Raw genomic sequence first — 13,657 nt, 5'->3', positions numbered from 1 at the left:
CACGGTGATTGGTCCGGTGGCCGGGCCGGCTTTCTACCATTGGGCGCCCCCGCTGCCATGGCAGCGGAGGGGGCAGGGCTTTTCGGGAAGATGGCGGCGCTGGCCTCGGAGCTGCTGCTGCTCAGCGACTCGGGCCGGTTCCGCGCCGACAACCTGCTGAGCAGCGAGGACTGGGGTGGGTAGCGCCTGGGCCAGGAGGGCTGGACTGAGCTGGGCTGGCGGGGGGCGGGGCTAAGAAGCTGCGTAGGGCTGAGGGCAGGGCTAATTGGCCTGGGGGTGGGGCTTGGTCGGAAGGGCGGGGCCAAGAGAGCGGGGGGAGGAGCCGGGGTGGGAAGTGGGGCTAAGAGGCTTGGGGGGGCATTGGGGCGGGGCCTCGGTGACAGGGCGGGGCTAAGAAGCTTGCGTGGAAGGTGGGGCCGAATGGGCGTGGGGAGGAGCCTGGGTGGGGCCAAGGAGGCAGGGTTATAGAGGTGGGGGCAGCCTACGTGGAGGGTGGAGCTGGGCAGGGAGGTGGGTGTGGCCTAGGGAGGTGTCTGCCCCTCATACTTGCTCCTGTCTGTTCTTGCCCCCCCAGATGCCCCTTTGTACAACTGCCTGGATGATGGGGCTGAGCCCGCCGCCCTCTTCCCCTCCCTGGAGCCCTGTGCCCTGGTGAGTTCTGCCCCTGACCCCACTCCCACCCAACCTGATCCCCCTCCCCTGACTCCTCATCTACTCTTGTGGGGGTAGGGGGGTTTCTCCATTCATGGGGTCCTGCCATGCCAGGGGGGGTCATATATTGATGCCCCCTCAACCACCCCCCATGTACCAGGACCTTGGATCCTGTGGGGATGTCTGTGCCTTAGCAGATTGTGGGGGAGGGGAGGTATAGCAGTGACCCTTTCTTCACCCTGATATTCTTCTCTTACTTTTGCTCTGCAGTTTGATGATGCCTTTGGCCTGGACATGGACACCAGCCCCCCGGACCCGCCGTGGGACACGTCGCCCATCAGCCTCTTCGTGGGTAAGGGGAGTGGTGAGGAGGATTTGCAGGTGGTGGGGTGGAGGGATATGGGTGTGAGTAGGCCCCTTGAGGGGCTTGGTATTCGGGAGCAGGCAGAGGCATATGTGGGTGTGACAGGGATGAGCCATGCAGTCTGGGCTGTGTCAGGTGGAGGGATACACTAGTATGATATACTTGGGGGATTGGCTGAGCCAGGCAGAGGGATACGTGGGCACAGTGATGCCCTAAGGCCTGGGCTGTACCTGGTGGAGGGATATGTGGGTGTGATGGGGATGAACTCTCCTGGTGGAGGAATATGGAGGTGTGCTGGGACCAGCCCATAGCCTGTGCTAGGCTGAGGGATACATGGAACTTAGCCAGTGGCTGGGAGATGTGGGCATGATGAGGCTGGGGTAATGGCAATGGGGTAGGGATAGCTGAGTAAGGTGGGTTTGGGCCTGGATTGTACCAGAGGGAGGGATACAGGGGCACTGGCATACGGATACATGATAAGGCTGAGCTATGGGACCTGGCAGAGGGATACATGGGTGTTACGGGGCCAAGTACTGGGGCCTGGACTGCACCAGGCAGAGGGATACTCAGCATAATGGAGCCCAGCCATGGGGCTGGGCTGTGCCAGGTGGAGCATATTAGGGTGCGACAGGGCCTGCCTATGCTGGATGGAGGGTTACATGAGCACGGTGGACCTGAGGCACTGGCTGTGCCCAGGGAAGGGAGATATGTGGGCACTATTGGGCTGGGTGGTGCCAGGTAGAGGGTGGTGCCATGATTATTACAGGGCTGAGCCTTGTGGGTGCTGGTGGAGGGATACGCCAGGGCACTGTTTCTGTTCTGCCCACCCAGACTTGCAGGTGAAGTCGGAGCCTGTGTCGCCAGCCTCGTCCCACTGCTCTGACTCCTCCAGCCTCTCTTCTGCCTCCGACCCCCTGGCAATGGTATGTACCCCACCACATGCCTCCCAGCCCCCCAGGCCACACTGCCCCAGCTCAGCCCTGCCCCCTTCTTCTTCCTCCCACACAAGGCCCCCCTCCCTGGCGGAGGCACTGAGCGTGAAGATGGAGCAGCCGCCCACTCCCCCCTGCGCTCTTGGCGATGTCCTCGCCCCCCCCCAGCAGTGCTGTCCACATCAGCCTCGTGCCCCCTTCAGATGCTCAGGCTACCCCAGGTACCTGCAGAGTGGGGAGGTCTGGGGGCAGGAGCGCTGGCTGGCAGAGGCTTCTAGAATGGGGCTCTGAGACGGGATATGGAGGCAGGAACACTGGCTGGGGGAGTCTAGGGGGTGCAGGTAGATGTGGGGTGGGGCTCCCATGTTGAGGTGCTGGGAGGGATAGGAGCTGGCTGGGCAGGGCAAGTTGCCAGCAGGCACACTTGGGGGTAGGTGGGGGCGCTGCAGCGGGAGCACTGTCTGTGGGGTCCAGAGGGCTGCAGGGGGCAGTAGTAGATGGCTAGATGAGCTGGAGCCAGGGGGTGGGGTACACAGCATGGGGGGGAAGCAGGCTGGGGGCAGGGGCTGGATGCTTTGGAGGAACCGCAGGGCTGGGGCTGGGGTGGCTGGAGTTTTGTGGGGAATCAGCCCCTTCCCCTGTCTAACATTGTCTCTTCCATAGGGCGGCCAGTGCCCATAACCAAGCCTGAGGGGGGGCTGAGCCGGAAGCCGCCCCTGCAGCCCAAGCCCCTGGTGGTGACAGCTGTGCCTGTGCCCCCCAGTGCTCCCTCTGGCCAGGCTCTGCTGCTGCAGCCTTTGCCCCATGGTCAGCCCCCCACCATTGCAGGTACCCTGGGGGGGCATCACCTGGGGATGGGGGTGAGGAGCAGGGATCTGACTTCCCCTTCCCTCCACCCCCCCCAGCTCTGGTGGGGTTCAGGGGGCTACAGGGACCTGATGCTGCCCTTTGTCCCCCTCCCCCTGACAGTGCCAGTGCCGGCACCGCCCGTTGTGCTCTCATCGTCTGAGCTGCTGCACCTGCCGGTCTCAGGGCTGCTCCAAGTGAAGGCTCCGGGACCTGAGGGGCCCCCAGGGAAGCCCCCCAAGCCTGAGGCCAAGACCATTGTTCCAGCCCCAGGGCAGGTGGGGTCCTGTGCCCAGGAGGTTGATGTGAGTAGCCCCCCACTGCCTTGCCCCAGCCCTGAAGGTACTCCTTCCCCCCAGTTGTGCCCCTCACTTCTGACCAGCACGGTTTCATTAGGGGCAGGTCATGTCATGACCAACCTGATTTGCCTTTTATGATTAGGTAAGAAAGGCAATGGATGCAGGTGTTGCCGTGGACGTAGTCTTTCTAGACTTCAGCAAAGCCTTTGACACCGTCTCCCACCCCATCCTCATTAAAAAACTAGGCGACTGTGGCATTGATGCCTACGCAGTCAGATGGATTGCAGATTGGCTCAAGCGTTGTACTTAGAGGGTGGTGGTGGACGGGTCATATTCGACTTGGGGGGAAGTGGGCAGCGGAGTCCCCCAGGGCTCGGTCCTGGGGCCTGTGCTGTTCAATTTCTTCATCAGTGATTTGGACGACGGAGTGAATTGCAACCTGTATAAATTTGCTGATGATACCAAAATTTGGGCTGAGGTGAGCACGTTAGCAGGGAGGGAAAGACTGCAGCAAGATCTGGATAGGTTACAGGAGTGGACTGACATAAACAGGATGCGTTTCAATACTGACAAGTGCAGGGTGCTGCACTTGGGCAGTAGAAACCAGCAGCACACTTATAAGATGGGAAACTCCCTTCTTGAGAGCACGGAGGCAGAAAGGGATCTGGGAGTCATTATTGACTCCAAGATGAACATGGACCAACAATGCAAGGTCATGGTTGGCAGGGCTAACCAGGCCTTGTCATGCCTCCACAGGTGAATCTCAAGTAGAGCCAGGGAGGTGATTCTCCCCCTCTATGCGATGCTGGTCAGGCCACAGCTGGAGTACTGCGTCCCGTTCTGTGCGCCCCATTTCAGGAGGGATGTGGACAACATGGAGAGGGTCCAGAGGACTACAGGGCAGACCCTACGATGAAAGACTGCGGGACCTAAACCTGTTCAGCCTTCACAAGAGAAGGCTGAGGGGGACCTGGTGACCATCTATAAACTCACTAGGGGGGTCTCCCAGAAGGGTTTGGGAGAGAGACTGTTTCCCCTAGTGCCCCCTGGCATGACAAGGAACAGTGGACACAAGTTATTAGAGAGTAGATTTACATTAGACAGCCGCAAGAACTACTTCACAGTCAGGGCGGCTAGGAGCTGGAACCAACTTCCTAGGGAAGCGGTGCTGGCTCCTACCCTGGGGATCTTTAAGAAGAGGCTTGATGCCTACCTGGCTGGACTCATTTGAGTCCAGTCTTTTCTCTTGCCCAGGCGGGGGGTCGGACTTGAAGATCTACAAGGTCCCTTTGACCCGACTTCTATGATTCTATGACCCACAACTCCCAAGTTCCACCGGTGTCCCTTACCCTTGACCTGCAGCCCCTGTCCTCCCCAGGCCTTGCCTCTTACTCCCAGTCTGCATCCCATAACCCTATCTGTGCCCCTCACTCCTGACCTGCAGCCTTCTAGCTATGCCACCGCCTCTCACTCCTCCATCACCTGCAGATGAAAGTGCTGAAGCGGCAACAGCGCATGATCAAGAACCGGGAGTCAGCCTGCCAGTCGCGCCGCAAGAAGAAGGAATACCTGCAGGGCCTGGAGGCCCGGCTGTGTGAGGCCTTGGCCGAGAACGAGCGCCTGCGGCGGGAGAATGCTGTCCTCCGCCGCCGTCTCGATGGTGTGCTCAGCGAGGTAATTGCCTCCGCTTCAGAGAGGGCGGTAGGGGCAGGGGCACCCCAGTATTTGGAGGGCTGCCTCAAATTCCCTTTCTGTGAGGTGGAATGGTATGCCCCAGCCATGACCACACATACCACGTTTGCAGCGTCATAGTGCTTTGCATTGGTATCCAAACCCAACTGGGTGAGGTTGTATTAGTACCTTCCATGACCCCCCCCCTTTTGGGTGTCACAATGGTACATGCTAGGTGTGGGCAAGGATTTACCCCCTGTAGGTAGGAGCCATAGTGGTACAGCCCAAAGGGAAATTGATACCTCCCCTTGTTGCAAGGATAGTGACACATCCTTGCCAGCTTGGATCCCCTCTGTGAGGCTACACTGTGGTACATTCTGGCCAGGAGTAATTTCTGTGTGTAGCATAACGGTATCTTCTATTGTAGCATCAACAGTCCCATCTTTGTGAGGTCCTAGTGGTACCTTCTGTGAGCCCCCCTCTTCCTGTGGGGTTACAAAGGTAACTGCCAGCAGCAAGCAGGGGACCATAGTTGTACAGCCCAAAGATAAATAGCTCTCCCCCTGTTTTGCAAATACTGGTGTGTGCAGTAGGCAAGCTGGAGCCTTTATGTGGCTGCTAGAGTGGTACAGTCTAGCTGGAAGCATAATGGTACCTTCTGTTGTAGTACCAAAATTCACCTCTTGGAGGTTGTAGTGGTGTGCTCCATGGAAAAGGGGGTTCCCCCCTCATTGCAGGGTTGCATTGGTACATGCCAGCAGCAAGCAGGTGTTTCTCTGTGCATGTGGGGGGCTATAATGGTACAGTCCATTGGGAAATAGATTGCTCTCTCTTGTTTTGGGGGTAGTGGTACATGCCATGAGCAAGCTGGAACTTTTTACTTGTAGTGGTACACTCCATTCCCGGGCCTTTTGAGTCACAGTGGTGTGTTGCATCCGGCTTCCACCCCCCTCCCCAGTGGGTTCTATATTGGTGTTTCCCAGCAGGAGATAAGGATTCTTGGCTCCCCCCAGTGTAGCCACAGTGGTGTATCTCAGTAGCAAGTGGTCACCCCCTTATTTTGGGTCGGAGAGCTTCATCCCATAGGGGGGGAGAATGGTACATGCAAGCAAATGGCAGGAGGCTCCTCCCAGTTGCATCTGCATGGTATGTCCCAAGAGCAAATGGGTACCTTCCATCATAATGGTACATCGCAAGAGGAAACCTGCATGGTTCCCCCCAGTACATTGTTGTAATGGTACATTCTTCACTAAATTTCCCAGTCTCCCAATCACAGTGGTAGGTTGCTTCCTGCTGGACTATTCCATTATGAGTTGGGGGGGGGGTGCTTTGGATCTTGGGGTGGTCCGTTATGGTCCATGTAGAGGGGTAGGAAACAGTATTCTGGGGGGAGGGATGGTACCTGTCTTTTATGGCTGTACTCTCACGATCCTTGCAAGGTGGGGAGGAAGTGTAAGTGCTAGAAGCTACCATTAGATCCACTGTATAGGTTGCATTATGGGATATACCATTGTCTGCATGTGTGGGGGGGATGATAAAGCTATTGTTGGGTTGTACCATTGCAGTCCTGGTGGGGAGCTGATACAAGTCGGCTGGGAGGTTCTATTAGACGAACTGTATGGGGGTGGCAGATTGTATTATGGGTTACACTATTGTGTGGAACAATGCTAAGTCTCTTCCTGGGCTGCACTATTGTGATCCTTGCAGGAGGGTGACATAAGTCTGTTGGGGCCTACCATCAGACCCATTGTAGGGGGATTGCAGGTTGTTTCTCGGGAATGGTTCATTGTGACTGACTGGGAGTTACCTCTTACTGAATCATTCCAGTAAGGATTGGGGGGGTTGCATCTCATTCTGGGATATTCCATTGTATTCTTCCCCCCCGCACCCATGCATGTGGGAAAGGGGGAAAGAATAAATAAATTTAATTTATTGGAATTATCATCCTGACCTCCCCATAAGCATTATAATGGAAAACCTGCATCCCATGGGGTTACCTCTGTTACAAGCCAAACAAAGGCTCAGTGGAATGTTCCATTGCAGCATGTATGGGGGTGCTGCAGAAATGTTCTTTTGCTGAGATGTTCCATTGCAATGGGGGGTGCCATTTCAGCAGGTTGTCCCATTGTGCTATCAACATGAGCAGGGAGGAGATAATACTGTCCTTGCTTCTCGCAGGGGTGGGCAGTTATTTCAGGCGGAGGGCCACTTACTGAGTTTTGGCAAGCCATCGAGGGCTCCATGACATAAAATTTTAGAGGCCGTGTGGGCTGGATAGAACAGCCTGATGGGCCACACTTTGCCCACCCCTGCAATGGAGCATTCCAGGCATAAAAGCACTCCCCTCCCCAGATGGCTCATAATGAAAGAGCCTAGCATGAAGCACCTACCACTATGAAGGGGGGGCTGTACCATTTTGAGTATGGGGAGGTATAGTTATGGCATCCTTATGGGGGGAGTTGGTGGGCTGTGCCATCAGGATGACGGGGTGAGAGGTCTGCTGGGATGTACCATTATGCGGGTCTAGCTAGTTCATTCCTGTGCGCGGGGACAGCAGGGATTGTACCATTCTGAACCAGTCTCCCCTCCAGAACACGGAGCTGAAGTTTGGCTCAGGGAACCGGAAGGTCGTCTGCATTATGGTCGTGCTGCTCTTCATTGCTTTCAACTTCGGGCCCATAAGGTGAGGCCCTGGGGGATTGTGGGTAATGTATCGCAGCATCTTGTGGGAGGTCCCTTTGACTCCCATGGACCTACTTGGCACTTCCAAATGACTGTGGTTAACGTATCCCAGTATTCTCTGGGAGTGGACTCTAAGCTCCTAAGGACACGGTTACTACCGACAAAGGATTGTGGGTAACATATCCCAGCATGCTGTGGGAGCTGCCCCGCAGCTGGGCAGTAGTGGCAATGGATTGTGGGCAGTGTATCCCAGAATGCCTTGGGAATTGTTCTCTTAGCATAGCCAGCAGGGGAAGTCCCAGTGTCCCCCTGGGTGCCTTCTTAGCAGGCACAGCCAGCAGAAGTCCCACACTCACAAGGAAGGGATTGTGGATACCAAATCCTAGCATCTTCTGGGTGCTGCCTTCATCCTCCCACCCTCCCCACAGCATCAGCGAGCAGCGCCCAGGAGACCTGGAGCCACCGGGGGAGCCCGTGGAGCCGGGACCCAGCCGCCGGCACCTTCTGGAGGTGGGCCAGGAGGTCCCAGTGGAGCCCACACTGGCACCACAGCCTGACCTGCCCCCTTCTGGCCCAGCCCAGGCCCCCTTCAGGTACATGCCCTCCCCACCATTGTGCCCCCCTGTTCCCTCGGGGCCTGAGGGTGACCTCTGACCTCCCCCTCCCACCAGGAACCTGACAGGTCCCTTGTCGGGGATGAAGGACCTGATGCTGCGGGACCTGGACAAGTTCTTTCTGGCCTCCGACTGCCGCCAGTTCAACCGCACGGAGTCGCTCAGGTAGTGGACAGGGTTGGGGGGGTTGTATCCCACAATGCCTCAGGATCCTGCAGCCCTGGTGGGGGGAGAATTACAGGGGGTGCATCCCAGAAGGCTTTGCACCCCAGTATTGGATTGGCCTGGGTGGGAGGAGTTGGGGGTACAGGACATATCCCGCAATGCCCTGGGCGCTCCCAGCCTCGGGGGCAGGACTAGAGGGGGGATATCCCCAAATCATATTGGGTTGCCCACAGTAGGCAAGCTAGCAGTCACGTCCATGGGGGTTAGTGGGTGATGTAGCCTAGCGTGTCCTGGGCCTTGAGCTGCAAGTGATTATGGATAACATACTTGAGTGCTTGGTGGGAGCCATTGATGTTTGTCAAGACAGGCTAAGGCCCAGAAGAATTGTGCGTAATGTTGCCCAGCATGCCCTAGGCCTCTGGTTGCAAGGGATCGTGGGTAACATCCTAGGATTCTTGAGGTGGGGGCAGTAATATCTTCGTTAGGGCAGTCCCAGTTCCTAAAGGATGGAGGGCAACATCCTAGCATGCCTTGGGCCTCAAGGGATTGAGAGTAAGGCCAAGGGATCATGGGTAACGTATCCCAAAATTCCCCAAGAGTGGGGGCATTAATATCCCCATGGGTGCAATTCCAGCCCCTTCCTTGTCTGGGAACTATCCCAGCAAGGCCTAAGGTGGCTGTGACTCTACCCCCTCATTTCTCCTCCCTGCAGGCTGGCTGACGAGCTTAGCGGCTGGGTTCGGCGCCACCAGATCAACCGGAGGAAACCCCTGCAGGCCCGTGAGCCCCCGGGCCGCCAGGTGGGCAGGGTCTGGGGTGGGTGGCGCTTTGGGAAGTGGGTGGAGCCACAAGGGAGGGTAGGGCCAGGCACCGAGGCTCTGCTTCACTTGCCTATGGGATTACCCAGAGTCCTCTATGGCCTATCTAGGGGTGCAGTGGTACTAAGAGGGGCATAGTCCTGACCCCCATCACTAACTGCCTCCTTTTCCCCCTCCCCCAGCCATCGCCTGCCCGCCCAGAGCCCAGCTCATCTCGCTACATCCCAGCCAGTGCCCCTAGGCACCCAGAGAGGTGAGTGCCCACTGCCCCACCTAGGATGGCAGGCCCCGTCCCCTCAGAATTGGGCCTGGATCGGGATCTCACTGATGTCCATCCCCCACCCCGCCCATGGTGGCTGTAGGGCAGCGCTGAGCCAGCTGCAGGTATATCAGCGCCCTGGGCGGGGGCAGCATGACTTCCTGGATGCCATTGACCGGCGTGAGGACACCTTCTACGTTGTCTCCTTCCGCCGGGTGAGTGTGGTGGGGAGCAGGGCCAGCAGGGGGTGCCAGGCCAGGGTGGAGACAGGGCTTAGAGGTGCCCTGCCTGGGACTGGAGGGGCATAGTAGTTTCATAGTTTCTAGGGTCAGAAGGGACCTGAGCAGATCATCTAGTCTGACCCCCTGCCATGGCAGGAAAGAATACTGGGGTCAAACGACCCAAGCAAGATGTTCATCTAACCTCCTCTTAAACACCCCCAGGGTAGGAGCCAGCACCAATTCTCTTGGAACTTGGTTCCAGGCCCTAGCCGCCCTGACCGTGAAGTCGCGCCTTCCTGATATCTAGCCTAAACCGAACCTCTGCCAGCTTGTGACCGCTATTCCTGGTCACTCCTGGCGGTGCTCGGGGGAACAGTGACTCCCCCAATGCCTGCTGATCCCCCCTGACTGGTTTGTAACAGGCCACAAGATCCCCCTCAGCCTTCTCTTTTGGAGGCTGAACAGGTTCAGGTCCCGTAGCCTCTCTTAGGGCCTGCCCTCCTGCCCCCTGATCATACGAGTGGCCTCCTCTGGACCCACTCCATGCTGTCGACATCCCTCTTGAAGTGCGGTGCCCAGAACTGGACGCAGTACTTCAGCTGTGGCCTGACCAGTGCCGCATAGAGGGGGAGGATCACCTCTTTGGACCTGCTTGAGATGCATCTGTGGATGCATGACAGGGTGCAGTTGACCTTCCTGACTGCCGGCCCATGTTCATCTTGGAGTCAGTGATGACCCCCAGATCCCTTTCTGCCTCTGTGCTGACAAGAGGGGAGTTCCCTAACCTGTAGGTATGGTGCCGGTTGTTCCTCCCGAGGTGCATCACCTTGCACTTGTCTGTGTTGAAACCCATCCTATTCTTGTCCACCCACCCTTGTAACCTGTCTAGGTCAGATTGTAGCCTGTTGCATCCTTCCATTGTGCCCATGTCCCCCCCATCTTAGTGTCATCAGCAAATTTGAACAGGTGCTTTTTACCCCCTCGTCCAAATCACTGATGAAGATGTTGAACAGTGCGGGCCTGAGGACCGAGCCCTGGGGGACCCCACTGCCCACGTCCCTCCAGGTTGAGAAGGACCCATCTGCTACCACCCTCTGGGTACGGCCCTCCAGCTAGTTGGTGACCCATTTGACTGTGTGGGTGTCTACACCACAGCCCCTCAGTTTCTTAATGAGAACGGGGTGAGAGTGTCAAAAGTCTTCCAGAAGTCCAGGAAGACTATATCCACTGTTACCCCTGCATCTGATGATCTGGTGATCTGATCGTAAAAGGCCACCAGGTTGGTCTGACAGGACCTGCCACTGATGAACCCGGGTTGGTTGCCCCTAAGCATGCAGTCTCCTGCTGGCCCCTCCTGGATGTGTGGCAGCATAATTTTCTCGAACAGCTTGCCTAGGATCAAGGTAAAACTAACTGGCCTATAGTTTCCCGGGTCCTCCTTCCTGCCTTTTTTGAAGATGGAGACCACGTTGGCCCTCTTCCAGTCCTCCGGTACCTCTCCAGAGCACCACGAGTGCTTGTAAAGCTGTGCCAGGGGACTTGCAATGACCTCGGCCAGTTCCTTTAGAACTCTAGGGTGGAGATCATCCGGACCGGCTGACTTGAATACGTCTAACCCCTCCAGAAGCTCCCTAACCAAATCCTCGCTAACCCGTGGCCCAGGTGTGCCTCCCCCGGGGCCCGAGGGGGGCCCAGCAGGGGGAGGTGGCTGTTCTGGTCCCTACTTAGGAAGACGGAGGCAAAGAAATTGTTAAACATGTTAGCTTTGCCGTCTGGTGTGACAACCAAGTTTCCCATCGCATCCTGCAAGGGCCCCACATTACCCGGGACCTTTTTACCTCCTGTGTATGTAAAAAAGGACTTATCGTCCTTAATCTGGGAAGCTAGTCCCAGTTCCATCTCTGCCTTGGCCTTCCTAACTGCCCCCCTACATCCCCGAGCAACTGCAGAATAGTCCTCCCTAATGATGACCCCTTCTTTCCATTGGGTGTACGCCTCCTTTTTAGCAAGGAGACATTCCCAGATGCTTTTGGTGAGCCACGGAGGTTTGTGTGCTCTCCTGCTCCCTTTGATCCTCGTTGGGATTACCTTCCTTTGGGCTTGGAGGATCGTCTCCTTAAGGACTGACCACTCTCCTTGGACACCTGGCTCCCCTCCCCTCCCCTCCGGGACCTCAGCGCTTCTCCAACTATCCTCCTTAGCTCATTGAAGTTTGCCCTCCTAAAATCCAGGGCCTCTGCCTTGCTGCATGCCTTTGCCACCTTGCGCTGGATGGTGAATTCCAGCAGGCGATGATCGCTGGATCCAGCGTGAGGCGCTGTGCCCAGGGTGAAGGGGTGGGGGGTTTGTGGGGTTGCGGGGAGGGGCAGGGTGCAGGCCCAGCAAGGGGCTCCTCCCTGGGTCCATGGGGGCAGTGGTGGGCGCTGCCTGTCCATCTGTCTCACCGGGGTCCACATTTATGTCCACTCTCCCAGGACCACCTTCTCCTCCCAGCTATCAGCCACAACAAGACCTCACGGCCCAAGATGTCGCTGCTTATGCCTGCCATGGCCCTCAATGGTATGGTCCCTCAGAGCCAGCTGCAGCTCTTGCCCCTGTTATCCCAGCTCTTCCCTCCCCAGAGTCAGCTGCATCTTGGGGGCAGTCAGGATGGGGGGAGCCTGTTATACCCAGCCCCACCCCAGAGACAGCTACCTCTTGGGGGGTGGGGTGGGGATTGGGGGAGGGAATCCTTTGTCCCCACTCCAGAACCAGCCACATCTCCAGGGAAGACCCTGTTCTACCCAGTCCTGGCCCTACCCTAGAGCCAGCTGCATCTTGGGGGGTGGGGCTGTTGGACCCCTCCCCCATAGCCAGCTGGGTCCGGTTGCTGTGGTAACACCACCTGTCCATCTGTCCGGCAGAGAGTGTGTACCGCGCGGGGCGGGACTACGAGGTCATGATGCAGATAGACTGCGAGGTCATGGACACGCGCGTCATCCACATCAAGAGCTCCACGGTGCCGCCTTCCCTGCGCCGGCCCCAGGCCCCTGCCCCCTCGGACAACGGGACTCAGGCATCCTCGGTGGGCGCCCGGCCCCCCCGTGGGGCTCCTCGGCCTGCCCGCCGGCCCCCACGCCCCCTCTACCTCAGCAGCTATGGTGACGGTTAGCCCCAGCTCCTGTTGTTTGGGGTAGCCCTGTCTCCTTTGGAAGCCCTGCACCCTCCTGTGGGGGCGGGGGGGGTTTCAGCCAATGGGGAGCTGGCTCTGCCCCTGCCTTGAAATGGAATAATTCCAGGATTTGCCTGTGTCAGGCCAAGCCACGCCCCCCAGTGAGGTCATGCCCGTCCATACCCTGCCCATTCTGTCCCCCACCTTGTTTGGCCACACCCCCTCTGGTGCCATCCGTTCAGCCTAGCCCTTCTGCAGGCTAGCTCAACCATGCCCCCTTTGGTGAGGTCACAAGCCCCACCCACTCAGCAAAGCTGCTGCTGCCTCTGATTGGCCTCCTTGGGTGAGATCACACCCCCTTTTCTTTGACTCACTCCCCCAGCCCAGCCCCACCCTCTTAGCTTCACCCACCATTTCCTGTGGGAAGAAGTGATGGTTCTGGATAACCTCACTTCCTGGGGTGCTCAGCCCCTCCCTTGTAGTGTGACCACATGCCTCCCAGCTCCTCCTATTAGCACTTAGCCCCGCCCTCAGCCTTACAAGGGGGGGTGAGGTCATGGGGCCACCCACTTCCTATGGGGGCTCCCCAGGGCATTAAGCCCTGCCCCCTTTACATGGCAGCTCTGCCCCTTCACGGTCCCGCCCTCCCAGCCACAAGGTGGGGCCTGTGATGGGGGCCAGGCCTCAGGCCCCGCCTCCTCATCTCTGGCCTGATTTTATATGGAGAAATAAAGTTGAGTGTGATCCTTGCCCTCAGGCCCTTTTATTATTGGGGGGGGCGAGGGAGGCAGAATCCAGGCTCCCAGCATCCCCTGCTCTCCCGTTCTAGGCCCAACTCCCCTCCCAGCGAATGCAGGTGTCTGGGACTCCTCCACCAAAGCAGACATTGTTGCTCTATTAGCTGCGATCGCTTTACTGGGCACTAGGGCTGTGCAAAACAGCACCGTTCCATTTTGACTTGTGTTTCGACGGAACAGCGTTTCG

General features: G+C 57.8%; 1 protein-coding gene across 1 annotated transcript; it reads left to right on the top strand.

Annotated features, from left to right (window-relative positions):
- Positions 1-41: 41 nt before the first annotated feature.
- Positions 42-13,424, top strand: ATF6B (activating transcription factor 6 beta). The gene is made up of 16 exons (XM_090028434.1): positions 42-175; positions 575-651; positions 922-1,003; positions 1,847-1,939; positions 2,027-2,179; positions 2,611-2,775; positions 2,917-3,098; positions 4,581-4,766; positions 7,355-7,446; positions 7,874-8,038; positions 8,117-8,224; positions 8,937-9,024; positions 9,225-9,295; positions 9,405-9,516; positions 11,997-12,081; positions 12,426-13,424. The coding sequence occupies exons 1-16, from the start codon at positions 58-60 to the stop codon at positions 12,671-12,673; spliced, it is 2,025 nt and encodes a 674-aa protein (XP_089884560.1). The 5' UTR covers positions 42-57; the 3' UTR covers positions 12,674-13,424.
- Positions 13,425-13,657: the final 233 nt, after the last annotated feature.

The sequence above is a fragment of the Crocodylus siamensis genome, chromosome 15, assembly GCF_052110815.1.
Source record: "Crocodylus siamensis isolate JL-2025a chromosome 15, ASM5211081v1, whole genome shotgun sequence".
NCBI lineage: Eukaryota > Metazoa > Chordata > Crocodylia > Crocodylidae > Crocodylus > Crocodylus siamensis.
This window is presented reverse-complemented; position numbering and strand designations above follow the sequence as displayed.